At 39.7% G+C, this 27,615-nt stretch overlaps 1 protein-coding gene across 10 annotated transcripts in view; it reads right to left on the reverse strand.

Moving 5' to 3' along the window:
* Window positions 1-1,711: 1,711 nt before the first annotated feature.
* Window positions 1,712-27,615, reverse strand: part of Dnm1l (dynamin 1-like) — a 55,750-nt gene continuing 29,846 nt past the window's right edge. For 4 of the 10 annotated variants that reach the window (XM_005407112.2, XM_005407114.2, XM_013505924.1 and 1 more), the window contains 16 exons: window positions 26,521-26,607; window positions 23,446-23,608; window positions 20,771-20,891; window positions 19,520-19,651; window positions 17,310-17,516; window positions 14,016-14,136; window positions 13,663-13,818; window positions 13,334-13,423; window positions 11,743-11,835; window positions 9,023-9,079; window positions 8,309-8,386; window positions 8,007-8,039; window positions 5,846-6,022; window positions 5,571-5,680; window positions 3,880-4,039; window positions 1,712-3,608 (listed from right to left, as the gene is read on the reverse strand). In XM_005407112.2, the coding sequence (XP_005407169.1) occupies window positions 3,552-3,608; window positions 3,880-4,039; window positions 5,571-5,680; window positions 5,846-6,022; window positions 8,007-8,039; window positions 8,309-8,386; window positions 9,023-9,079; window positions 11,743-11,835; window positions 13,334-13,423; window positions 13,663-13,818; window positions 14,016-14,136; window positions 17,310-17,516; window positions 19,520-19,651; window positions 20,771-20,891; window positions 23,446-23,608; window positions 26,521-26,607 (1,842 nt within the window). In that variant the 3' untranslated portion in view covers window positions 1,712-3,551. The remainder of the gene's footprint in view (window positions 3,609-3,879; window positions 4,040-5,570; window positions 5,681-5,845; window positions 6,023-8,006; window positions 8,040-8,308; window positions 8,387-9,022; window positions 9,080-11,742; window positions 11,836-13,333; window positions 13,424-13,662; window positions 13,819-14,015; window positions 14,137-17,309; window positions 17,517-19,519; window positions 19,652-20,770; window positions 20,892-23,445; window positions 23,609-26,520; window positions 26,608-27,615) is intronic. The other 6 variants (XM_005407113.2, XM_005407116.2, XM_005407119.2 and 3 more) reach the window with 3 other exon arrangements.

Genomic DNA, 27,615 nt, shown 5'->3' on the forward strand with positions numbered 1-27,615 from the left:
AAGTTCCCTGGAGCTCAGACTCCCTCCCACAATGGTTTGGGAGTAGCAGGGCAAGGACCCAAAGGTCCCCAGGGCTCAGTGTGGCTCCCACGATGGTGTGTGGGGGTGAGGTGTTGTCACCAATGTTTCTGAACTCTTCTGGGGTTCAGTTGGCTCCCATGCCAGTGAGGGAAGGGTGGGTGCATGGTCACCAAAGCTTCCAAAGCTGTCCAGGGATTGCCTTGACTCCCATGCAGGGTTACTGAAGCTGTCCAGGGTTTAGCCTGGCGTTTGCATGGGTGTGGGTGTGTGCAAGTCACAGTCACCAAAGCTCCAAAGTTGTCCAGGACCCAGCCCAGTTCCCAAGCCAATGGGTAAGGGGTGAGGACACAGCCACCAAGGCTGCTGAAGCTGTCCAGGGTTCAGCCTGGTTTCCGGCAGGGTGCAGGGAAGGGGAGGATACAGCATGGTCACCGAGGCCCCCAAAGCTGTCCGGGGCTGAGCATGTTTCCCACACCAGTGGAGGAAGGGTGAGAGTGCAGTTACTGAGGCTGCTGAAGCTGTGTGGTGTCAGCTCAGCTCCCGCAAGGGTGCAGGGGGTAACGTGGTCACTGAGGCCCCTGCAGCTGTCCAGGGCTCAGCCTGGCTCCCATGCTGATGGGGGAGGGGCTGGTGCACTCACCTAGGTTCCCGAAGCTGTCCAGCATTCAGCAGGGCTTCTGGGTGTGGTGGGTGGGGGTCATGGTCACCACGGCTCCAGAAGCTGTCTGGGACCCAGCCCAGTTCCCACACTGGTTGGGGAGGGGTAAGGATGCAGACACCAAGGCTGCTGAAGCTGTCCAGGGCTCAGTGTGGCTCCTGGCTGAAATCTTGTATCATTTTAAGTGTTTTTTTTTTAAAATTTTTTTTTAAACTTTCATAATAAAAAAAAATTTTTTTTAAACTTTCATTCAACTCTGTCCCCAGGCAGATTGTAATTGGAGGTAAACTGAAAAGGTAAGAAAGCAAAGGAATAAGAGAGAGGTATTAAATATGAAATTCTATGAGGATGTCAGAAGATAAGTTTCAGGGAGCTGGGGATTTTACTCAGCGGCACAGCGCCTGCCTGGCAAGTGCAAGGTCGTGAGTTCAATTCCTGGTACCAGAAAAAAAAAAAAAATTAACATTAAAGGGGGCTGGGGATTTAGCTCAGCGGCAAAGCGCCTGCCTTGCAAGCGCAAGGTCGTGAGTTCGGTTCCCGGTACCAGAGAAAAACCAAAAAAAACAAAAAAAACAAACAAACAAAAAAAATTAACATTAAAGATAAGTTTCAGGTCAAAGTCAAGATTGTGAATGAAGACTGAGTACAGGCCCCCATTATCAGGCAAGTTAATTTTCCTCTGGAAGTGTTTCCACATCTGAAACATCAAGGTAACAGCACTCTCATTTCCTCTAGAGGATCGAGTAAAATACATAAAAGGTTCAGAAGATTTCATCCGAAAACCTTGTATGTAGTAGTGGCTCGAGTGTTCACATTCTGGCAAGCTGCTACCAGGATTATTCGGAGCAAGTCACGGTCATGCAAAAGTGGAGCTCTAGTACTGAGTGAATTATACTCTAATAAAGTTATAAAGTTTTTGGTATGGTTTAAGCTGTTCTACTAAATTCTGAAGTAGATTCTTGTGTTTAAAAGCTAGTGTATTTAAACCTTTCTCTGAAGTAGGTAAGAATTACTTATTGACAAACTTCAATATTCTTTCATACCAGCAGTTTTATTTACACAGGAAGAACATTACAGGTATCTATTATAAATATGCCTAATATCATCTCCACATTTCTGAACTTCATCCAGTTTAAGAGCCAACAAAAGAAGGCTTTCTTTTTCCATAAGCTTCTTGCCTGTTTTTCTTTGTACAAAGTGTGTAGCAGTATACTAGCAGGTGCATCACCATAGCATGTTTTTAAAGCTGACACTGTCAATTTGAAATCTGTCTGATGTGCTGGAGAAAGGCACATAGTATTTTTTTTTCTTTGCAAATTCAAAAAGCTACAATGGCAGTCATCTGACCTGTCTGAAAAAAGTAAATCATGGATGGTTATAATTTCGAAACTGTTTAATGATAGCAAAGGCATTTTTAAAAGTGCTAAGATTGGGCCGGGGCTGTAGCTCAGTGGCACAATGCCTGCCTGGCAAGTGCGAGGTCATGAGTTCAATTCCCGGTACCAAAAAAAAAAGGAATAAATGTACTAAGATTTTGGTAGCACACATTAACTGTCAAGCTGGAACGATCAATGAATTCAAGCAGAAGTTATGTTGGACTGATTTTGTTTTTTTCTTTAAGATTAGTTGCAACACATTATTTCTTAGTAAATGGGAACCATACCTAAAGTTAACATACTCATAATTTGTCCCTGCCAGTAACCCTTCACAAATACCTGGTTATAACCGGAAAAGAAACTTTAATATTTATACTACTTATTTAACATGTTATTTGTTAGCGATAGAGCTATGTGTCCTAAGGATTTCTACTCATAGCTTAAGATTTTTAATGTGCTTTGTACCAAGAATTACCTAGGCAGTTTTCACACACAGAAAGTATTAATGATAAACATAATTCCCAACCCCTCTATGCATTATTAATGGTAACCTTTTCAGAGTGTGTGTGTGATTATTTCCTTTAAATAACAAAGTGGTATTTTCATAGCACTCTTCCAATATATTCTGTTGGTATGGAGAAAAAGCAGCTATTACAAACTACTACAGAGAAAACACTGATTTAAGTCCCCCTTCAAACTGAATCTTGGAGCCTAGTGTCTAAGTGCCTCATTTCAGAGACATATTTAGGTCATCACTGGATCAGGAACTCGCCCTTATTACCAACTCTTACTAAGATAATCAAGCCCGGATGATTGTTTTTAAAGCAGTAAATTGTGACTCATACTTTTAGGTTTAAGTTAGAATCAAATTGTATTTTAATTTTTAACACACAAGTGCAACATGGACCCCAAAGTGATGGAAGAACTATGTAACTACACAGTATGTACCCATCTTTGTCAGTGTTCCAGATCCTTTTGTTAACTCAGCTTTCCTACCAACACAGCAAAGATGCAGAGATTTTAACAGCTGTAAACTGAAGGGCAAGTGGAATACAGCGACCATATGTGAGGAACTTGCCAACCCACTCACAACCCAGTCACTTGATACAGTGCATGCATTACAGTTACATGAAATGTCTTGGTGCTTTCTTCTTCAAGGACTATGGCAGCAGCTTTAAAACTTAGCAAAAGTTACACAGGTCATCTTATCCACAGGCAAGTGGCTCTGTACAACTAGAACATCAACAGTTCTTAAGTTCAAATAAAACTATCACAAGATAGACATATATATGTATAGGAAAACTTTAGAAACAGCCATTTATTATTTGGATTAAATGTGATTTGTTCTGTAATGCGTTGTACACTTCGGTTTATAGCCAGTCTTCACATGAAGAGATCTGCATCACTGCAGTACCCGGTAGTTCATAAATAAAATTCTACTCAATGGGCAGTAACTAGCAGGTTTCAAGTCAACAAAGTCTGTTATATAGCTCTCTTCACCAAAGGTGAGTCTCTCGAATTTCAGCAATAATTTGACTGGCTCCTTGTAATGCCTGCATTAAAGGAAATAAAAACTTTAAATGCTTACTTTACGATATTAATTTGAATTATGTAGAGAAGTTTCTCCATTTGCTATGTAGCAGATTTTTACTAATTAGTATCTTCTCTGAAATTTGAATCTAATCAAGTCCAAAAAGGAAAAAGCCTACTGTTATATATAAAGACTGTATTAGCCAAAGGTCAGATGCATTTTAAGCTATTTAAATGAGTATCTTTACATGTACAACCCAAGTATAAAAACTGAAAAAAGCTTAACAGTAATACCTTTAGCATATCAGCTGCTTCTTTCCTGCGCTGTGCCATGTCCTCAGACTCAGTCAGAAGATCATCCAATAAGGATGATTTATAAAGTTGTCCTACTAACTCACTCTGAAGAGTGTCTTTCACATGATTAACCAAAAAATGCATTACTGCCTTTGGCACACTGCAAAACAAAACCAAATTACAAAGTTTTGGCAAAATTCCTTTTAAAAATTTGAGCTTAGACTCTAGCCTCAAAATAACAAAGCTAAATAAGAATGCTGAGCTACCATGAAATTTCTTTAATGGCATAATCAATCGCTCTTTAGATTTTTACTTAATTATAATCAAGCAAAAGAAAAGTCACAATTCTTGATATTGTACCTTTTGATTCACTGCATCCACTGTATCAACACTGTAATAAGCACTATTCATAACTACCAAAATATATGAAAAACTCAAATATCTGTAAGTTAATGAATGATAAAATATGGTATCTATATAAGCTAGTATTAACCATAAAAAGGCATGAAGTACTTTACAAGTACAATGTAAATGAACCTTAAAAACACTAAGTGAAAGATGCCAGACACAAAAGACCAAACCTGTATTTAATATATTCCTACTTCTACAAAATGTCCAGAACAGGCAAACTGATAAGAGATGGTAGGTTAGGGTAGGGGGAGAGTCACTGCTGATCGGTACAGCATTTCTCCATGGGATAATAAAGATGTTACAGAACTAGATAGCATCATTGTACAATTTCATGAATATACTAAAAACCACTGCAAAATATACTTAAAACGGGAAACTGTATGGTATATATGAATTATTTCTTAAGAACAGCAATAAAAACCTTTGTAGAGGAAGGGGCAGTAAAAGAAAAACTACAGGCTAGAATTTTTTTTGTTTAGCATACAGTGTAGACCATCAAGCACTGTTTAATTTTTCAGGCAGCATCTTGCTAAAGTTGCCTAGGATGGACTCAAACATGTCAGCCTCCAGACTGTTGGGATTACAGACATGTACCACCATACTCACCTAAGAACTATTATTACTACCACAAGCTAAAAGTTCAAATATTCTACAGGCAAAAAAGATAACTTGTTACAGAGATAAAATCATTGCTTTAATATGAAGTGCTAAGAGAGAGTATCCAGCTTTTTATTCTCTCCAGTAAAATTTCTAATTTGCTAATAGATCACCACAAATTGGATAGAGTATTTTTAAAATGTTTTCCAAACAGCTCAAATTTTCTTCTCCTTAACATAAAATGACATCATAAACAATGATGGACAAGACAATAGGCAGTGGACACATGAAAAACATTTGAATTAGAATGAGAAGATATTTCCTAATAAAAGACATTTATTTAATGTTTCAGAGAAACAAATCATTCAAAAGGCAAGCCAGTGTTAATAAGCCAAAGTCAATGACAGTACCTATTAAAATTCAGAAAAAAAATTTTCTTAGTTGAAAGTGTAACAACCAGACAGAACAAAAGAGTATTTCTTAATAGCTTTTCTAGCTAATACATCGGGTCCTAGTCTATACTAACGGATTACGAGTACTGCTATGACAGTCATGCAAAGAATACCAGATAATTCATTTGATTTAGGAAAAAAACTCAATTTAAAAAAATACATGTATTTTCAAAACAGCATCGACTCACGTAGCAGAATTATAGCCTGTCATTCATGTTAAGGAATACTAACCTGTCTTGAATATTCTTTCTGACAATAAGGAAATAGGATTTGATGAGTCGTTCAATAACCTCACAATCTCGCTGTTCACGGGCAGACAGTTTTCGTGCAACAGGAACCGGCTAAATGAGGTGGGTGGGAAACATTACTTTTGCGCCATTTTGAAATGATAATCCTATCAACATTCAAAGGTTAAGTAAGTTTTGCGACTTGTAGTTCCTTTTGTCTTTTTTCCTATTAATGTGGTCATTCACTTGGTCACCTACACCACATTTCTCATGGCTTACCACATCCAGCAGATTGACAGCATGGCCCTTCTGTGGACTGGCTGGCATAATTGGAATTGGTTTTGATTTCTCTTCAGCTAGCAACTCTTCCGCTTTTGAAGTTTTCAGCATTCCTCTCCAGTTGCCTGTTGTGGGTTCTTGACCACTATCTCCAACCCCACCACCTCCAGATGCGGCCTGAAAAAACATGTTCCAAAACCTATACCAGCTACGTCATGTCTAACATGAACTAAACAACGTCCACTTACTTTGACAGTAGTTAAGAACACACACCTAGTCCCCCTCTGGAGCTTAATCTACTGGGACAGATAATGGGGTCAGAAAGGGATGCCAGCAGCATGTAGATCTGGAAACTTGAGCTATCTGATAAGACATTCAGTTGTAAGTTTGCAGGGCATCAACCAATAGAGGCCCTAATTTTTTCTTTGTCATTTGCTGACATTTCAAATGTTTTTCTCTTCTCTCACCCCTCAAACACTAGATTATGGAAAAAGTATAAGCTGCCCTTAAAAGTAAAACCACTAATTAAAAGTTTCCACAAGGGAACAGAGAACTACCTTTCATTTAATCTCTTCAAGGTAATCTTTCTTTTTTTTAATTTAATTTAATTTTTTTTTTTTTTTTTGTCTTTTTGAGACAGGATCTTGCTATACAGTTCAGGCTGCCTTGAGATCACTTTGTAGCCCAGCCTGGTCTCAAACTCGCAACGATCCTCCTGCCTCAGCCTCCCCAGTGCTGGGATTACAGGTGTGTGCCACTACACCCAGCTTACTCTTAAACATATGAACTTATGTCTCCAAACATAAGAATTTATTTCTCAAATTAGTTCATATTCCTAATAGTGAACAAAATCGGTGTAAGTAGAAACTCTTCAATAGAAGAAATGCAGCTATATTCTAGGCCAGTGATGGTGAACCATCTAGAGCTTTCTATGATACAAACAGCTCGCTGCAGCACGTGTGCCATAGGTTCAGCACCCTTGCCTAGGCTGATAGTCACTGTAATCTGCCTCAGATGTGGAACGTAACAATCAACCTAACCTCCCTCAGTATCCATACTCCTGAGAAATGTCCATTAAGAGAAATCTTGTGCTACCACTTAATCACACAATTGCTTCTGCAACCTTACTTTCTAGGATACTGATTAGAGTCTTTGCTTGTAAAAAAAAAACCTAACATAATTCATCAACATCTCAAAAGATGTTTTTAGACACTCTTTAAGATCTTACTATTTAAGAATGGGTTGTATACATTTTAACAGAAGAGTGTTGGGACAGCTGCTATAAAGATGATAATTTGGGGTATCATATTGAACTGAAATACTGGTCAAAATCTCTGTACTACATTGCAGTAAGGTACATCTGAGCATAGACATAAATTATATAATTTTTAATTGCCTATAACTTTAAAATGACCACTTTTAAATGCTTGTTAATTATACATGAATGACAATGAAACCTTAAGGAAAGCAAACACATTCACTATGACGCCATGAGTGAAATAAAACTGGTGCAATGATTTGGATGGTTCTTGTAATATCTGAACACAGCGGGCTGAGAGAAGGTGCAACATTTATTTATAAGGCTTCAGTTCAAGTTCAGAAGCTTGAACCTGGGTAAGAACAGGAGCTAGTGGCAGGAAAATTAGGAATGAGACCAAATAATTTATACATTATCTAATTTTCTGCCACAAAGGTCATCAAGAGTGGCGGCACTCTCAAGCTCTCACAGTCCTGTTCGTTTGCAGTCTGCTTAGCTGCTGAAGCACATCCAAAGCTATGTATTTCCAGTGACAAGCGCACACTGATGGGAGGCATGAGAAAGAAGCATTAAAGGGTTACCCATTAGCCCTGGACAAAACGCAGCCTTTAAGAGGAAATGTCCAAAAGTACAATCTCTATCTCTAAAATCCTATTTCCCTACCAAAACTCGAAATTCAAAACTACAGCTGAAGGTAACAAAACACCCTATTACTGTTAATGAGAACAGTGTTAAAACTAGAGTTACTGCCATCTTACAAGGGTTAGATAAAAGGAACATTAAAAACATTAACACAGACAACAATAGATGCCACTCTACAAACAAATTCTTCAATGGTTTAAAGACAACGTTTCAGTGGGAACCAAGGGTACCAACATTTCCGTTCTGAAGCAAGAGACTCACATTTTTAGTTTCTCTTCTGCTGTCCTGAATTAACTGTTAAGAGATATGTTAAAACATGCAATTTAACAAGCAAGATTTAAATATCAAGGTTTGAAATTTTTAAAAATGCAGGATAATTTCCTCTTTAACTTCTTTTTCTGTGTGCATCTTCTATATTGCAAACAAAAGATGATCACAGTACTTCATCAAATATGCACAGTTAGCCCAAACTGCTATCCTACTCCGTTCCGTGTACCGTTCCCAGAAGACTGGGTTGCACCCCATAACTAGGCATGCAGGCGAAGAGAGGAATCCACACAGACCTTGCCGTCAGCCTCGGCAGAAGCAGCGGGGGAGGGCTCCTGGGAGGCAGGCGCCAAAGCACTTGGAACTTTAGAAGACTAAAGGCAAAAATGCAGGGAAAAAATCAAGGATGCCAAAAGTGCACTCAGAAACAGTCTAAATGTGAATTTTTTCCCCTGTGTAATAAAATAGTAAAATAACATGAAAAACAATGTAATCATGGGAGATAAAACTTGTTATTCTGCCTTATTTTCTATACTACTGTCACCTTTGGTAAAAGTTTTCTTCAGACGAATGAAACCTAGAAAAATCTAAATCCAAAGCCTCTTTAGTTCTGATATTTAATAAGACCTTTTTCTCCAGGTAACATGATTGTATTTTAATGTATCAACTATTATTGTTATTATTGGTCATCAAAACCTCTGCCAGGCGTATACTTTGTCTTCGCTCTCCAATAATCATAATGAAGTCTCTATAACAAAGCTGACTGAACATTTTTAAAACAGAAACCTCAATGCTTTAAAGCCACCTTTAAGCATTTATTCCAGTGTATTCAAAATACTATTTTATTTATTCGAAACCTATCTGAAACTTGCGCACCTTTACTCAGTGAAACTGTTCCAGGGGAGTATTAAAAAGAGAAGAAAAGTTACTCCTAGAATTGGGTAATATTCTGAGGCTTACCAGTCCATCTGAAGGAATTTGAAATATGCTTTAAAAACTTATTCTTTTACCTTGTCTCGTGATACAGCTGAAGGTAATTCTCTTGCTAGCCTGTTTCTCCTTTGTTCCTGTAAAACACAACCAAGCAAAACAAAAGTGATGATCATGATTGGAGTACTGAGATGTATGTCTACTAAAAGATATTCCCCGTAGGTGAGAATGGTGGAAAGCTTATAGATCATATCCTCTTTCTGTTGGGACTCATGACATAACTATATTTTAAAACAAACAAATCATTTAACCCAAAGCACCTCAATATTTTTCTGCCCCAACGCACCTGAGAGATACAATACAATGTCAGTAACGGTGGTTCCGTACACTAAAGATTCTCAAACAAGGGGCAACAGACTGACATCTCTCCCTTTCCCACTAAATTAGGAAATACTGACTTAAAACCGTTCAGAACATACGCCTTCAGCGCACTACAGAGAATGTGAAGTGCACAGGTCACAGGAAATTTTTAAGTCACTTTAATCTGCACACTTTTGTGTTAAATTCAGACAACTTCCACACAACGAAACTATCACTTGAAGATGTATACGTGATCGTGATTATCTTTCTAAAATGTTCTATTTTATCAACCCTAAACTATCTCCAGAGTGCTGACAACAGACTTTTTTTTTTTTTTTTTTTTTTTTTTGGTCTTTTTAAGACAGGGTTTCACTAAGCAGTTCAGGCTGGCCTATGAGCTCATTTTGTAGCCCAGGCTGACCTCAAACTCACAAGGATCTTCCTGCCTCAGCCTCCCGAGTGCTGGGATTACAGGCACATGCCACCACACCCAACTGTAATAGACATTTTTGTAACCTTGCTAATTTAACAGACTGATCAACTGCTAATCCCATCAAACTGTGACACAAAGCTACAGAAACTGTTCGATCCAAATCAACATACACTAAACACCTGCTGTATCCAAGCACCACCACAGGGGCAAGAATATGTAAGGAAGGAAGGGCGCACATGGTGACAGTGACCTCACAGGCAGCATCACTACGGAGTGATGCTGTAAAAAAGCACTCAGAGTAAATACGTCAGAATTGACCCTGCACAGAAAGAACTTCGTGAACGCTCTCAAAATCACAACAGTCAGCAAAGCCTCAGATGTGTCTCATGTAGGGTTTTGTTGTCTTTGAGAGAAATTTGGCCCATTTTTTATTTTTTCATGGGAGGTTATCCAGTGATAATAGATGGCAGAAATACATAATTTCAACACTTTGATAAAAAGTTAGCGTGTTAAAATGTACATTTTTAGAGGGACACAGAGCAGCAGGCAGGGAACGTGGAGAAGAGCAATTCTCACCGAAGTCCATTACCAACCAGTTATGAGCTGACCGGTCACGGGCACCTGCAGACCCAGCTTACCGGCTTTGTTAAGCGGCTGGTGACCCACTCACTCTAAACCTCGATTTCCGAGTCTATTAGCAACAGCACCCTCCTCAGACACTGAAAATATCACATTAAATACCGATACCAGCCTCACTCCTCGCAGCAGTGATTAAAGCTAGAGGCATGTTCATCTGCAGAAATACTGATCTGAATCCTATCACGTGTGACTTCAGCGGCACAGCAGAACTGCCCCAAGTGCAAGCTGCCCCTGAAGTCCTTTTCTCAGTTACAAGAACTAAATCCTTAAACTCAAGAACTGTCTATGTGCCGATTTTTAATAAAACCCTTATTAGCCTACTTTTTATTTTAAAAGAACCTTATTGTAAGTATCTTGGAATTCCCTGCAACAGAAAAAAATTCCACGTTTGTAGCTAAGAACTTATTCTAACACCTGTTAAAAAGGAAGTCCTTGTTTTCTACATAAGAGTGCCCAGAAAAAAAGGCACAGAACGAGTACCTGTTCTCACCTGTGCGTCAGACTTATCATCTGCTTTAACACAGCCGAAATCAATAACCGCAGGGCCTTCCACTTCCCATGTTCCAGGTCTACAACTGTCTCATATGCAGAAGAAGAAACGTGGATACAGAAGGGGACTTGAGCCAGATGTGGTAGCGCACGCCTGTCATCCCAGCACTCAGGAGGCTGAGGCAGGGGGATTGTCGTGAGTTTGAGGCCAGCCTGGGCTACACAAGTGAGTTCGAAGCCAGCCTGCACTACATACATAGTGAGACCCTGTCTCAAAAAGACAGGGGATGGGGGGCACCTCAAGTCCATCTTTATTAAGCAGTACTAGGGTAACTTATTGATTTGGGAGAAAAGTAACAGAAAACAAAAAATAAGAGCACTTGGATAAACTGCTGCAGCTCCAGGCACTGGCTCTATCTGCTATCGTACAGAACTGGATACATTAAGCCCAATGACAGGCATCTACCCCACTAGTGGTAAGAAGAGTACTCTGCTTTTCCAATTTATGGCAAGGTACGTCGTTCCTGGAAGGCTTCTTTCACAGATCTCGAAGCCCAGTCAAAGCAATTTAAGCACTGTGTTTTATATACTGTACTTCAACCTAACAAACTACAGTTACTGAAATGAAGCCAACACTAAACACTAAATCAGTAAATTCCCAGATCCAAAGTTGCACTGCATAAGCAGAAGGAATAACACCTGCGGGTGGTTTTGACAATTAAATTAAAGAAAGCAATGTCATGACCTCAGCATGTTTTCTTGCATATAACAGGTACTAATACAGCACATCTGTTTTATAGTTATCCATGCCATTTAAGTTTGATATAACTTAGTTACAACAGATTTTTTAATCTCTAAAAAAAGACAAATTGTATTTACCTCTATATTGTTGTTCATTAGCCCACAAGCATCAGCAAAGTCAGGATGTTTTGTGTTGATATAAGCCAATTCAATTGCCACCAAGTTATGTACCTAGAAAAAAATAAGGTGAAGTACCCAAAAATATGTCAACCTTAATTTAATTGGAGAAATTTATATGTAAGGCTTTTTAAACAGACAATACTGGAGAAGTACACGAAACTCTTACCTAAGTGAGTACTCAACAATTATACTCCAATCGATCAATCTTACAGCAAATAAGTACTTGCTCTAGTTTTTTTTCTTTTTTGTGCTGGGAACTGAACTGAGGACTTTGTGCTTGCCAGGCAGGTGCTATGCCACTGAGCTATATCCTTGGCCCCAGCTTTTTAATTATTTATACTTTCAGCATCTACAACTGCATTTCCCAGGAGGAAAACTGACATTAAAACAGAACTATCCTACTATTAGGAAAAAGTTATATACCTGGTACTTTAATAAGAAACTTTGCTATTCAAATTTTAGATAATCCATTATTCCATGCTGAAATTTCAGTTCAATTTCAGTAATAAGAAAACAGTTTATAATCAGATGTAAAATTGAAGATGTTAACTTTAGTTGGATAAACGATACATTTAGACCTGAGGTAGTAACTTGCTTTAATTATGAGGCATCTAGATAATATATAGTATGTGGTTCAAAATATGGCTCAAAGTTTAATGCCATAGTAATAAAAAAAAAACTTGAAAATAAGTTCTAGTCTTCTACAAAATTCCTAAGTGTTACTGAGAATAAACTTAAATTTTCATATGTCTTTTGTATTGTCCTGACAAATCTCAGGGGTCAGAACACCACTTACTGGTGCAGAAATGGGTAAACAGCATCTATTCAAACGAAGTTTCAATGATGCTCTGCTACTAGTGGGGAGATTCTGAGATCAGGTGAGGTGTGACACGCATCACTTATATTTTATACTTCTGAGGATGGTTTTTGTATTATCATCCATAGCCAAGAAAACAAATGCATTTTTAGTGACCAGCAAGAAACAAAAAACCCACCTAACAACTAGAGGCAAAGGGCAATTTCAAGTGCTTATCTCATGTTTCTGTCAATGTCAGCTTTTAGGGGACAGGAATGGATAGCCGCAACCCATACAACAGCAGCAAGTAACTCTGACGTTATAGTATTTCGTTGTCGAATAAGCAAACTATAGAACAGGCCAGATTACCCTGATGTACTCTACAGTTAAATAAGAACTTGGTATAAAGGCTTGGTTTACTAAGACTGAAGACAGAACTAACTTCCCATTAAATCAGTAGTACCAGTACATAACAGAGCAAAGCTATTTACAACCTCAACGATAATTCCATTCTTATGAACACTCGTGGCTGCAGGCCAGCAATGGTTTAAATATGAAGAAAAATATACTTACAAGAATTACTGAAAAATTTCCTTTGAAATAAGACTGAAACTCACTCTTTTTATCTCCCAACACATTGGGAAACACGCCTAAACCCTAAAGTAATCACAATGCTATATAAAAAAGCAGCCAAGCTAAAACTGAAGCTTTACGAATACTGTTTACAGTGACAGCGGAGACACAGTGGCTCACCATTTCGTTTGTGACAGGCAGCCTTTTACGGAGGAGACAAGTCACTACTTCAACTATGGCATCATGGAGCTTAGGAAACCGTAACAATTCCTATACGTGATAAAGACATAAACATGTAAGTCTGTTTTGTTTAATGAAAGTTGAGTCTAAAATACTGAATCAGACCAGGAAGCTACATTTAAGACCATCCCTGCAAATCACTTTTAGGTAAGGGTACCACAGATTTCAACTTCTAGCCCATCTCAGGTACACTTCTTCTTGCCCTGTGGAACCACCACCCCCACCCTTTACTAGTCACACCTGAAACCCGTTACACTTCTCTCAGTGACCTGTGTACTGTAATTGCTACAGTGCTGAATGATCCTTTGCATTTCCTCATGAACCAGTTCTACACAACGGAGGCTGGGCTCTTCTAGACGTTTGATTTGCCGCTTGACCAATAACTCAAATGAAACCTCAGGCACAAACAAAGCAGGACGAGGACCCTGAGAAAATAAAGCATAAAGCTCCATGTAATCTCAGTTCTTCCCAAAGCTTAAAAATAAATCAGATTTTTTATATTTTTCATGAATAGTGGTGCTTCATTTCAAAGTAAAACAGCAAAATAAATTAAAAGGACAATAAGTTTTTCTAAAAAGCTTTCATCTCATTTTTATGAAGTCTGAAAGATAAGCATACTCACAGTAGCATTTCTAATGGCAGTCAAAATGTCAATAGTGTTAAGGCCACCGAGTGGGTCAACGGATTCTAAGGTTCGCCCAAAAGTCTCATGGAAAATATAACAAATTCTAGCACCACCACATCTGAAAGGCAATGAAGTATATGGTTACTTTCATTACTGTAAGAAAAAGAACTCCAAGTTAGAAAGTCTCTAATCTTTAAGCATATCATTTTGAGAACCTTTCATAGACAATTGCATTTCATTCACTTCTATTTCCATGTATTCTCAGAATCATTAATGAACCAGTTTATCTCAGGTGTTCTGTCTGGTTTTGCTTATGAGAAAAGGAGCCTTTCCATGAAAGGTATGTACATACACTTGTTTACACAGTAACTACCTGGACAGAAATTATCAGTTAACTGAGAACTGTTAAAAGAGCTTCTCTCCACCCTAGGTTCTTTGCTAGCCTATGTACTCCTTAAAGACAGGGAACAGTGCTTTCTTTCTGTTGACTCACAAAATCTGAAGACTGTAAACATTTTCTTTAAAGGGGCCAGGCGGTAAATATTTAGGCTTTGCAGGTCATACAGTTTCTGTAACTACTCTACTGACATTAAGAAAAAAATCAGCCAAACAAGGTATATAAACAAATAAGCTCAGCCATGTTCCAGTAACACGCGTGCATGCTGAAATGTGCACTTTAGATGTTGCAAAATGCTCTTTCTTGAATTATTTTCACTTTTACACTGAGAATATTTACACTTACAATGTAAAAATCATTCTTCACTGTTGAATTATTGTTTGCCTACTTTTCCTTTCGACAAATCTCTTCACTTCAGTATTAGGCACCTTATGTTTCCCATCTTGTTTGTTGACTAGAAATTCTGGGATTAACTTCTACATTCTTATTCAAGTTCAGTTGAATTCTACAAATACTTTCATAATATCTCCCCAAATCTTCCTTTCTATTTTTACCACATTATACATCAATACTTTTTTATAGTTGCTCAGGCAAAAGGTAGTATTCTAACATTACGCTAACTGAAATAAGCCAACCATAAGATACTGTATGATTCCATTTATGTGAAATATCTAAAATAAGCAAACTCAGAAAGAATTAGAGGTAACCAGGGACCGGGAAAGAGATGACCAACAAGGAACTGCAGAAAACGTACAGAATTTCTCTCAAAGTGATGAAAAGTTCTTGTACACCAGTGACAGTTGTACAATATTACAAATGTAATCCAAGCCAATAAATTGTACTTTTAAATTACACTGTTAAAATTACTGGTCGTTGGTCTCTTTTCTTCCAGCTTTTCTCTTTGCTGAATTATCCTACAATAGCTTATACCTCTGATCAAGGGGGTTTTACCTTTACAAGTTCTCTCAATTCTGAGCATGACATTCCAGGCTTCTGCAGCTTTTTTTCTAGACCCCTCTCCCGCTGCATCCCACTCCTGTGCATGCCACTCTCCAATACATCTTGCATTATTCCGTGCTGTTCCCACCTAAAATGCCCTCCCCTACCACCTTCCCACATTCTGTTCTGAGCCCAACTCAGATTCCTTAACGATACAGCTCTCCCAGTCCCTGAGAGAAATGAAACAGTCTCTTCAGTGTCCTGAAAGTTTGATTAGGTGGACACAGCCCATTGATTCATTAACAGTTTATAAAACCGCACACAGACGTTACTTGCACTTTTCTGGATATGTGTTATAATTTACAATAAGAAGTATTTAAATAATCATACTTTTGCACCTATTCGAGGCTCATATTTCTTTGACCTACATTACCCAGTAAACTTTCTAAAGGTCCGCTGGAATTATCTTTATTAACCTCAGAATGCCACACACACAGTAACCATTCAATAATTAGTCTGTCAAATACCCTGATCTATGGAGTTAAGTCATATGAAAGACCACCCAAGTCATACAAAAGCTACACATGTACACGGATGAGTGTATGTGTAACTGGTAAAGTCTGAGTAAGTTCTGTGGACTGTACTAATGGTCATTTTCTCCTTGTGTTATTGTACTACAGTGACATGCATGAGACCTCCCTATACATTTCTCTGCAACTTCCTGAGAGTCTATTCAAAAAATAGAACATTTTTATAAATGAGATATAAGAGTGGGCAGCCAGGGCAGAAAAAAAAAAAAAGAGGCAGAGAAAATGACATTTTTACATAGTGCCAGTAGTGAAACAGTTTATAATATGTAATGAACACTTGGAGAATGCCATACCCTCTCGTCCAATAATTCTACTTCTAGGAATTTATCCTCAGGGTTAGCTTGGATACATGCTCCAAAGGTATGTGCGTACGCAGGCTTCCAGTCAGTTATACTTGTGTATGCATTAGCCACCCCTTGCCCATGGTTTCACATTCTAAGGTTTCACTTACCCAAGGTCAGTGATGGCACAGAAACATTAAATGGAAAATTCTAAAAATAAAAAGAGTCCCAAGTTTTAAACTGTGCACTATTCCTAGCAGCGTGATGAAACCGCTCGCCGCCTACCTGGGACAGGATCATCCCTTGTTCAGTGTACCCCACCCATCAGTCATTTTTGAGCCATCTTAGTTATCAGATCAGCTATCTCGGTTGGTATCACAGTGCTAGTAACAGTGGAGCTCAGGACTACCCTCAGCTTCAGACATCCACAGGGGGTCTTGCCGTGTATCCCACGGATTACAGGGGCTACTGGAATTGTAAACAAACTGTCCAACAGTAGGGGACTGGTTCAACAAATTAGGGTGCATCTAAAAAGTAAAATACATGCAAATCTTCAGACTGATAGTTTAGTATATAATATTAGAAAGTAGTTTGTAGTACACCGATCTAAGAAAATAACTTTCCAAGTAACATGTATAGCACCTGAGTTTCAAAAAGGTAGAACTCAGGCATTTATGCATACAGATGCATAGAAGAAGGTCTAGGTCAATGCTAAATTTAGGAGTTATCTCTGGTTAGTAAAATTAAGGATAATTTTCTTTATATGTTTACTTTTTACTTATTTGCATCGTCTAAGTTTCCATGAACAATTACAGCTTTAAAGAACCAACGAACATTTTGAAAGCTCAATTAAAAAATTTTAAATTTTATCTAGTGAAATAGTGCTTTAAAAACCCAAAGTTTTATTGTGCACCAGTTTATAAAACATTTTTATACAAATACCATTCATCACTCTATCGTTGCTACAAAATGAAATTCTTGTTTCATAAACTATCACAATCGGACAGTCTTAAAGGTGCTGTAACAAAGAATAAGTGACCTAGCAATATAGGTAGCCAAATATATACAAAAATGTTTTACTTACAGCTCTGAAGTTTCAATGTATTTTGCAGTTCCTTCAATAGTGTTACAATATTCTGTGGCAAATTTGGTAATAAGCTGAAGTAAAGTAGCACTTTTATCATCCACAGGTTCGCCATAGCTGTTCAGAAGAGACTGATACTGAGCAGCTAGAACATTGATTCTGGTCTTCAGCTCTGGTAAGCAGTCCCTGATGTGATGCATCAGTAACCTAGGAAGATTAGAGAGGAGAGTCTGACGGTAAAACTGTTTATTCTAACGCTCCAAACAAGTCAGATGTTTAAAATGCAAATAGCTGGATGTGATGGCGCACGCCTATAATCCTAGCACTTGGGAGGCTGAGGCAGGTGGGCTGCTACGAGTTCAAAGCCAGCCTAGGCTACACAGTGAGTTCACAGCCAGCCTGAACGATAGTGAGACCCTGTCTCAAAAAGCCAAGAAGCCCCAATATTTAATTAATTAAAAATAAAATGCAAATAATGAGGGAAACAATGCAACAGTGTGATATTAAAAAACAATTACATGTATTTTTTTTCTTCCTCCACATGTCCTGGCACTCAGTTCCTCAAAGCCCTAAGCGCTCTAGAGTATCTTTTGTGTACTAAGGAGACGGCTGGACTGGGGGGGAGCTCAGCGGCACAAGCCCTGCCTGGCCAGCGTGAGGTCCTGAGTTCGATTCCCAGTACCAAAAAAAATACTAAGTATCGGAGATGACTGGTACCTTGGGCCCCTGAAGAGCTTCCGGATGAGGGCTGCTCACCAGAAAGACAAGGGTGGGTGTTCAGCCAAAGGTGGAGGTGATCGCTGAGGGCAGTGATGTGCTCAGTCGTGTCTGCAGAATGAAGCTGCCGTGGGAACTTCAGCAGACAGCGTTCCTGGAGCTGAGCCTGCGTGGGCTCCCGGAGGGTGGGGCCCGAGGGCATGGAGGCTCTGTGCCCCCCGCATGTGCCTCGCCTTGTCCACCTGCTCCAACTGCATCCTCTGGGCTATCACTTACAGTAGGTGGCTAAACGAAGTTGGGTTTTCCGCAGCCTGTGATCTGCTCTAGCAAATGTGCTGAGCCTGAGGGAGGGCTGACCCCCTGTGCTTGCACCCTGCGCGGGAAGCAGAGCAGCAGTCTTGTGGGGCTGAGCCTCGCCTGTGGGGCCTGACGCCATCTAGGTTAGCAGCATCAGAATGACTTGGTAGAGGACTCCTCGGATGAATATCACGAGAACTGCTCCACAGGGTATGGGAAACCCACACCTGGCGACAGAAGCGCCCACTGCTCTACCGTGTGGCTGTGAGGCGGGGGAAGCACTGGATCACAAGAGCATTGCATAATCTCAGACAAGAAGTGAACGGTCTTAACAAACAAAATGACACAAAGATATTTTGGTCCATGTTCCTGAAATCTGCCATGAACCCATCAAACTGCAGCAACCGCTAGGAAAAAAATGCACATTATTTTCATATTGTTGCAATTACCACAAAAAAGTTAAGCCGCTCAGCCCAATTTTACCTACATAATTGTAGTTTCATCATCTTTTACAATAGATAAAAATAAACCATGTTCAAATTTTAATTCCATTCCCAAATACAAGTAGAAATGAAGTCATCTGTTATCCAGTTATAACCTCAAAACTGTCAAAATTTTCAATGTTACTAACACATTTTAAAATTCATTTGAATATTCTAGACTACATGATTTAAACCACACAAATACAAATAAGAAAGAACTACTTCAGAAGAACCTATTATACAGAGCCAGGGATACAGCTCAGTGGCATAGCACCTGCCCGGCAAGCACAAGGTCCTGAGTTTGATTGCCAGTACGGAAGGAAGGAAGGAAGGAAGGAAGGAAGGAAGGAAGGAAGGAAGGAAAGGGAGGAAAGGAAGGAAGGAAGGAAGGAAGGAAGGAAGGAAGGAAGGAAGGAAGGAAGGACGGACAGAAGGAAGGAAGGACGGACAGAAGGAAGGAAGGACGGACAGAAGGAAGGAAGGACAGGAGGGAGGGAGGAAGGGAAGAAGGAAGGAAAGAAAGAAAGAAGGGAGGGAAGGAGGAAGGGATGGAGGGAGGAAAGGTAAAAACACATGGGACTGCACACAAATAACGTTCTCCAATATTTGTCATTTGTCGGCAAAACAAGTCTCATTTCCAAAAGGTAGAAAATGCGGTACCGGAGAAAAACCAAAAAAAAAAAAAAAACAACAACAAAAGGTAGAAAATGTTACCTGTTTAGAGTCCTAGCAAGATACTTTGTTCCATTTCTATTGGCTAGAGATGGGTATTTCTTTTGAAGAAAAGCATATTCATCACGGATTGAATCAGTCACACTCTTCTTATTGTTAATATCTAGCTGGCTCCTAGGTTGGAAAGTAACAGAACTGTTCAACTAAAGTAAATTGTCATCCTCTCCCTACCCTAGATGATTCTGGCGATGATGACAGTGCTATGTATTCTTCCCTAATACCTCACATGGGCAAGGTGTGGTGGTGCACGCCTGTAATCCCAGCACTCGAGAGAATGACACAGGAGGATTGCCAGGAGCTCAAGGGCAGCCAGGGCTACATACTGAGTTCAAGGCCAGTCTGAACTACATAGTAAGACCTTGTCTCAAAAAACAAAACAAAACCTTCCATCTAATACCTGACATGGACTGTTTTATTTAATTCTCACAATAATTCTGCATGATAGGTATTATCCCACTTTATAGCAAGGGACTGAGGTTCCAAGAGATTAATGTACCCAAGGCCATACATTACTTAGCACAGCTCAAATCTGAATTATGTGACTCATAAGGTCATTAAGGCCTGCAAAGTGTAGGCCTCTCTGTTACCATTAATATACTCAAAAGCAGTTAAACAGGTACAAAAATGTAATTCTATCACAGTCAACTGTATTTCATTCATAGAAAGGCAACTAATTTCTACCAAAAATAATTAAGTTACCTTGAAGAGCAATCATGTACAAATACAAAAGCAGTATAGCACATCCTTGCCTGAAGAGCAAAATAGCTGGAATTAAACATATAATAATAGTTTCCAAAGCTATTTATAATTAGGATAACTTTAATAAAATTTCTTCAAGTCATCCTGGCAATGCACTGGATCACCAATGCTTGAGATTAAACAAATCTGTTAAACATTCTTGATTGGGTACAACTCAGATCATTTATTTCCTCCATAGGCAGTACCCTTCTCAGACAATAGCTTAAATAACAGACTGAAACAGTTAAAGCCTGGCTATTAAATTATCTTCCATGTTGTGGCACTGCTTACTTCGGAAACATTTTCCAGTAGAAATACCTCCAAGAGGCTTTAGTGCATCTATTTTCTCCCGTCAGAGCAGTAAATTCTTTAGCAATACCAACATTATAGAGAAGGGGCAAAATAGGACAGAGTCTGACATTTCAGACTGATTTTAGAAATTCATACTTGGTCTGAAATGAGAGTATCGCATTCTGATCTACTCTTGATGCTAACCTGTTCACCACTCCGATTATTCCAAGTTTGACTGGAATAACCCTTCCCATCAGCACATCCATGGCGTCAGTACCCGCATCCATGAGATCCAGTTTGGTGATTACAGCAAGGGTTCTGCGGCCTGGACAGTGAAAAAAAAAAGGAGGAGGGAGGGAGTAAGGAAAGGAGAGAGGAGGGGAAGGAAACGAAAGGAAAGAAACAAAAATGACCCATTAAATAAAGCCACTAAGTATTAATAAAGGAAAATCTTCCCTATAATCCCAACTAACATTTCCTCTTCCATCATTTTGATAATACTTTTCTGAGCTTTGCTTTACATAACCTTAAACGTCATGTACAGTTGCAAAAAAAAAAGTTTTCATATGCAATTTTTTTAATTAGCTCTTAGGACAAACTGTTTTGTTTCTTTAACACTTACTTTGGTTCTGGCATGAAGAGTTTTTTTGGGGGGGTGGTCTCTGTTTTGTTTTTTGTTTTTGTTAGTGCTGGGGATTGAACCCAAAGCCTTGGCATGTTAAACGGGCACTCCACCACTGAGGCATATCCACAGCGCTCACCTCTACTGTTTGTGACAAGTGCAGACAGGTCTGTCACTAACGCCTCAAAACAAAATAGTCCCACTGCCCCTGAGAGCTCCTTGTGCTATACAAGCAAGCCCACGTCCTGTACTACTCCTGGCTTTGTAAGAATGCCGTATCACCGGAACGTACAGTACACAGCCCTGCGTGCTGGCTGCTTTCACCTAGCGAAGTGCCTGCGGGAGCCATCCACGTTGCAGGGTGTATCTACACTTCATTTCTTTTCACTGCTGAGCAGTGTTCACTGTGTAGGTCTACACTACCTTGGGTATTCATTCCTCATTTAAGAAATGACAACTGAAGTTTTTGGAAACTATGAATACCGAACAGAAACTGCTACAGGCATTTGCATATTATTTTTATATGCACACAGGTTCTCATTTAGCATAGGTAACTAGGAATGGACCTGCTGATTTCACTTTGTAAGAAACTCCTACACTGTTTTCTAAAGTAACTGTATCATTCCCACCATCAATATATAAGAGTTCTAGCTGCTCTAAATAATGTACAATTTTACACAGGGCATTTTTAAATTTTAAGTATTTTTCCATGTTGCTCCAAATGTATCAAATCATTCCTTTTATTTTATTTTTTTTGGTTTTTTTTTGGTTTTTTTCCAGTACCGGGAACCGAACTCACGACCTTGCGCTTGCCAGGCAGGCGCTTTGCCACTAAGCTAAATCCCCAGCCCCTTCAAATCGTTCCTTTTAATTACAACATATTTTGTCATCTTAATTTACTTACTGCTAGCCATATTAAGTTGCTCCTAAATTTTCTGATACTATGAATAATACTGGGTTGATTTCCTTACTATGTATAACCAGACTAAGATTACTAGATCAGAAGTATGATCACACTGATTGTACAAGGATCACTTTATTTCACACTATTTTTATTTTTAAAGTTTTGCTCCTGGGAATTGAACCCAGGCCTCGCATGTGCTGAGTGCAGGCTCTGCCACTGACCCACACCCCCACCTCTATGGCTCTAGGGTCACTTTAGTCAGTACAAATAAAATGCTTACTATTTTACGTCAAATAATAAACAAAATTTAGGGGCTGGGGATTTAGCTCAGCGGCACAAGCGCCTGCCTGGCAAGCATGAGGTGTTGAGTTCAATCCTCAGTACCGGGGAAAAATAAATAAATAAATAAATAAAATAAAATAAAAGCAGGAGACTTCTCATATATAAAAAAATAAATAAAATTTAAATAAGCTTCCTGGTCATTTATCTTTTAATCGAACTGAAATGAATATTAATTGCTCATAAAGAAACTTTCTTACAACTTCAAATAAAAAAGTTTTAATGCTTCTGCTTATGGAAATGTTAGTCAATACCCTAAAGCACTCACATTTCCTGTAAGATTTTTTTTTTTTTAAGTTCTTCAAATCAGGAAAAGAAAAACATGACACAGCCTTCAGAACTTCCAAATGTGCAAGTGAAAAGAATTGGCTTCTTCCTGAGGCAATGAGAGTATTTATCGACAGCAGTAATAACCACTCTCCTACAATTCAGAATTTTATACAGAGTAAGAGACACCCTACGCATCTCCAGTTAACGTCACTGACCCACAGTACGAACTCATTCTTGGGGACAGATGTTCACTGAACAATTTTTGCAAAAGAATTTTGTTTCACAAAAGAATTTTACCTTTCCCATGCCTTGAGAATGTAAACGTTTTCTACTTTTGCAGAATGTACAACAGCGTACTTCTCTCCTGTATGATAATCTATAGTGATTAAATACTGAGTTATTTATCCTTAAAAGTTGGCTATTCCAAAACCTAAATCATTTTATTTGCATAATCTTTTTTCTAAATTCATTTTATTGTTAAAATTATTAGGTAATTATTGTAAAAATAGGCATTGTGTGAAGTATTTTTGGTTAGCCTGCATACCAACTTAATAACTATTTTCCAGCAGAATTTCGATGTGAAATTTTATGCAAAACAGGAATGTATTACTTTTAAAAATCTTTGTTAACTAGAGATAAAATTTCTTTCTTTTTTTGTGGGGGGGGGGGTACCAGAAATCAAACGCAGGACCTCAGGCTTACCAGGTAGAAAATTCCTTATAAAATATTAACATCCATTCTTACCATCTGGATCTACCTCTCTTGAAATTTTAAGTGCCTCTGATGTTGCCATATCTGTATTAGCAGCAGTGACAGCGAGGATAATGGAATTGGGATTGCTGATGAACCGAAGAATGAGCTCTCTGATTTGAAGCTCAATGTCCTTAGGTTGATCACCCACAGGCACCTAAACCAAACAGAGGCGAGCAAGGAACTAATAATGAAAGTCAGCCCAGCTTCTTCCCCACACAATCACAGAATATAGGTATTTCTCCATCTACTAATGAAGAAATTAAAAAGACTATAGTGGTACTTTAAATTTGGCAATATGTAAGTCCCAAAATGTCAACTCTTGCTATCAAAAGACGACTTCTGTGCAAATGTTTACTAAACATAATCCTGTGTTAAGTATTGGTCAGTCTTAACCCACTAGAGACAAACTCATCCATTCATCTATCAAGGGTTTACCGACACTCCCCTGTATTTCAAGTATTACTACTCTGCATGTCAGATTGTTACAGTAGGGAATTGGTTAAAAGATCCAAATTTCTGTCTTCTTGGAGCCGTGTTTTAGTAAGAGAAGCAGAGAGTGAATACACTCACTGTATGCAGGTGACAGAAAGGGCTACCAAAACAGAGCAGAACCGGAGGCTAGAGCATGACGTGAGAAGACTGCCATTTTAACCTATTGTTTTAAAACTAGACTCTATTAGAATTCAGTGAGTAAGCAGGAAGTCCTCACCAAGACAATGACATTTGAGAGAAATAGCAGAAATAGCTGTAAGGGAGAGATACACAGGGAGCAGCCACTGAGCAAGAGAACTGGGATAGCAAGTAAGGCAAGCACAGGCTGGTTTCTGGTTAGGTCTTATTTTGGGGAAAACATGGTATCTGGGAGAGGAATATTCCAGGGTGTGTGAATAACAAGGACAGGAAGCTGGAGCAGAAACTGGAAGAATAACAAGGGCATATCAAGTAGATACTTCAGATCTCTGCAAGAACACAGGCTGTTGTTCTCAGTGAATGGGGAAGCCCTTGGGGAAGGTCATGAGCCAAGAAATGATACAATCTAATTTCCACCCTAACAGGATTACGGTGGCTCCTTAGTTAAGAACAGACAAGGAAGATCTGTCATTTCCTAGTATCATTACTGCACTAACTGGACAAAATGATAACGGCTACCTCAGGACAGTAGCTATGATCTTGTGAGACACTGCGATGGCTTAAATCTCAAACGTCCCCAAAACGCTCAAGCGTTCAGAGGGTGGGCTTTTGGAAGGTGACTGGGTCAGAGCTGACCAGGAGGTGGGAGCTGGCGGAAGAGGTGGGAACTAGAGTCGGTCCCTGGGGGTGATCTGCAGGGTGTCTCCCTCCCCCAGTCTTCCCTTCTCGCTGCTGCCCAACTATGATGCTGTGAGCAGCTTTCCCTCTCCAGATCTTCCACCATGCTCCTCCTGCCTTGGAGAAAGCTTACTATGTATGTTTTCTAAAAACCAAACTATACTGCTCCTCTTTTGAGGTGTGGCTGTCGGTCAATTGATCCCAGGACTGAGACAGTGACTCAGACACTATAAAATTTTAGATATTGTTATGGTTTGTGTCTGGATGTCCCCCCAAAGCCTCACACAGTCATGGGGTGGGCTTCTAGAGTTTTCATAAATCCATGGTCCAACGCTGGATTATGAGTGTGAGTGCTACACCTGCCCTGGGGCGGATACTTCGCATACAACGTAAGGGAGGGAAACAGGCTTGCTCTTCCTGCTGCTCCTCCCATTTTGCTCTTGCTGCTTTTGCTGTCTTCCACAGCCATGTGCCCTCTGCCATGTGCCACTCTGCTTGGAGCCAGCCGAGTATGGACTGAAACCTCCACAAACTGTGAGCTAAATAAACCTTTCCTCTCTTAATTATGGGTGTTAGGTATTTTGTCTCAGCAACGAGAGAAAAGTAACCAAGACAGATAATACTGTAAAGGTAAGATGAGCTGGGTGTAGTGGCATATATCTGTAATCCCAGCACTCTGGGAGGCTGAGGTAGGAAGATCACAAGTTCAAGCACAGCCCAGGCAACTTAGCAAACATCTGCCTCACCTGAGGCTGACAGAGCAGCAGGAAGCTCAGGAGAGAGGTGGCAGAATAGTTTCGTCGGGAGCAGATTCGCAAAGAACAAAAACGTGAGGTCATCGACTGTCCTTAGAGCAAGCCCCGCCTCCCAAGCCAAAGGAAGAAAATGCTGAGCCTGTGGGCAAACTTCAGATCCTGACACCCAGTGGCAAGTTTCTGGGGCGGTGTTTCCTGGCTAGCAATAAGCTCCCAATTGTGTCTGATTTCATAGCTTCCAAAGGATTTCCATGGGACGAGTTCAAGTTACGGAGCACATTTCCTAGGAGAGATGTCACTCAGCTAGACCCCAATGAATCATTATTGGAAGTAAAGTTGTTCCCTCAAGAAACCCTTTTCCAGCAGAAGAGTAAACACAGCTCAGCAGTGGAAGCAGCCATTCCTTGACAAGCCAGTGGCCTGCGTCCAGAGACAGGCTCCTCACCAACCCAGCCACTTGCTTGTCTCACTCCATTCAGTGTCACACTCTGCCTCTTGCAAGATTGCTAGGAAAAAAGTAAGGTAGGAGAGCCAAAAGGATTTCCTGACAGGGAATATGACAAAAGACAAAGAAATGTCAAAGATGACTACAAACTTTTTGACTAAGCAACTGATAGACTCAAGTTGCCATTCACTGAGGTCGGAAGACTCTAGGAGAAGCAAATGTAGCTGACAAATGAGTCAGGATCTGGTACTAGACAAGTTAGATTTGAAATGCCTACTAGACATCTGAGACTCCAACAAGAGGTCCCCAAATACTGAGAGATGAGAAGAAACCAGCAAGAGACTGAAAGAGAATAGCCTGTGAAACTGGAGGTGCAACCGTAGAGTGTGGGAGCCTGGCAGCCAAGGCAGCAGTGTTTCCAGGAGAAAGGAGCAATGCAGTCTGCATTAGGACAGTTCATGTCTGAGGTCAGAACTAGCAGGTTATGCTCACATGGTATTAAAACCTTCCCAGCTCAAGTGAAAATAACCAAATCCACGAGTAACAGCGACTCCTCACCTTGGTCATTCCTGGCAAATCCACAAGGGTCAAATTGACAACGTTGGGTGAAAAAATCTTCAAATGAATTGGTTCAGGGCTTACTCCCTAAAAATAGGTTTTAAAATATATTAAAACCACGTTAAAATTTCAAAGAAGTTTCAAATGCTAAAGTGTAACGCAAGTATGTAGACTGTAGATGCTTTTAAGCATGAATTAAGCCATGATTCCCCAAAATGTCCAACAATTGGAGCCTAATGAAACACGGGAGAAGGCAGCTCCCGTACAGGTTACACCACAACCACCCTGTGCCTTTAACACAGGCTTCCTACATGTGGGCTCAGTGCCGAACAAAGCAATTTACCCCTCATTATTCAAATATAGGATGCTCTGGAGACAGAAATAGGTAAGTTCTTCCAATTGGTTTGGCTTCTGACATCCTGTATCAAGTGGCAAGACTGTGTGCAGTAAAGGTTTCCTCAGGAAATTGCTCTGAATTTTTAGATCCCTCGACTTAAATGTAAGAATGTGAATAGCGGGACTGCTATATTTTCCCTTCTACGGACTAACATTTTTGCATAGACTCCAGCTTCACCAATGGCCCTCTACATGTTTGGGGACTGAGCTGGTTACCTGTAAAGTGTTGGCTACCTATTGAGGTACTCGTCCTTGTCTTTGTACACAGTCTTCTTCACCCTTTTATATGTCTTCTCATCCGTTTATCCACCATATATATATTTTTTTTCATTTTTCTAGACAGGGTCTCGCTATGTAGCCCAGGCTGGCCTCAAACTCATGGCAATCTTCAGCCTCCCAAGTGCTGGGATTACAGGTGTGTGCCACCACAACTGGCGCTACATTGTATTATTCCTCAGGACTTTTATTATCATGCTATTTCCTTACCATGTGCAATTCAAACAGTTACCCAAATACTTTACAGCTCCAATTCTATATTTTACCATTAAGGTTTTATGTTAGGCAGATGAAATAATTTACGTATTCAGACATATAAAGTCATAAGATCAAAGTAGCATTTATTGGGGCTGGGGATTTAGCTCAGCGGCAAAGCACCTGCCTGGCAAGTGCAAGGTCGTGAGTTCGGTTCCTGGTACCGGA

This window comes from Chinchilla lanigera, unplaced genomic scaffold, assembly GCF_000276665.1.
Source record: "Chinchilla lanigera isolate Chin_1 unplaced genomic scaffold, ChiLan1.0 scaffold00104, whole genome shotgun sequence".
Taxonomy (NCBI): domain Eukaryota; kingdom Metazoa; phylum Chordata; class Mammalia; order Rodentia; family Chinchillidae; genus Chinchilla; species Chinchilla lanigera.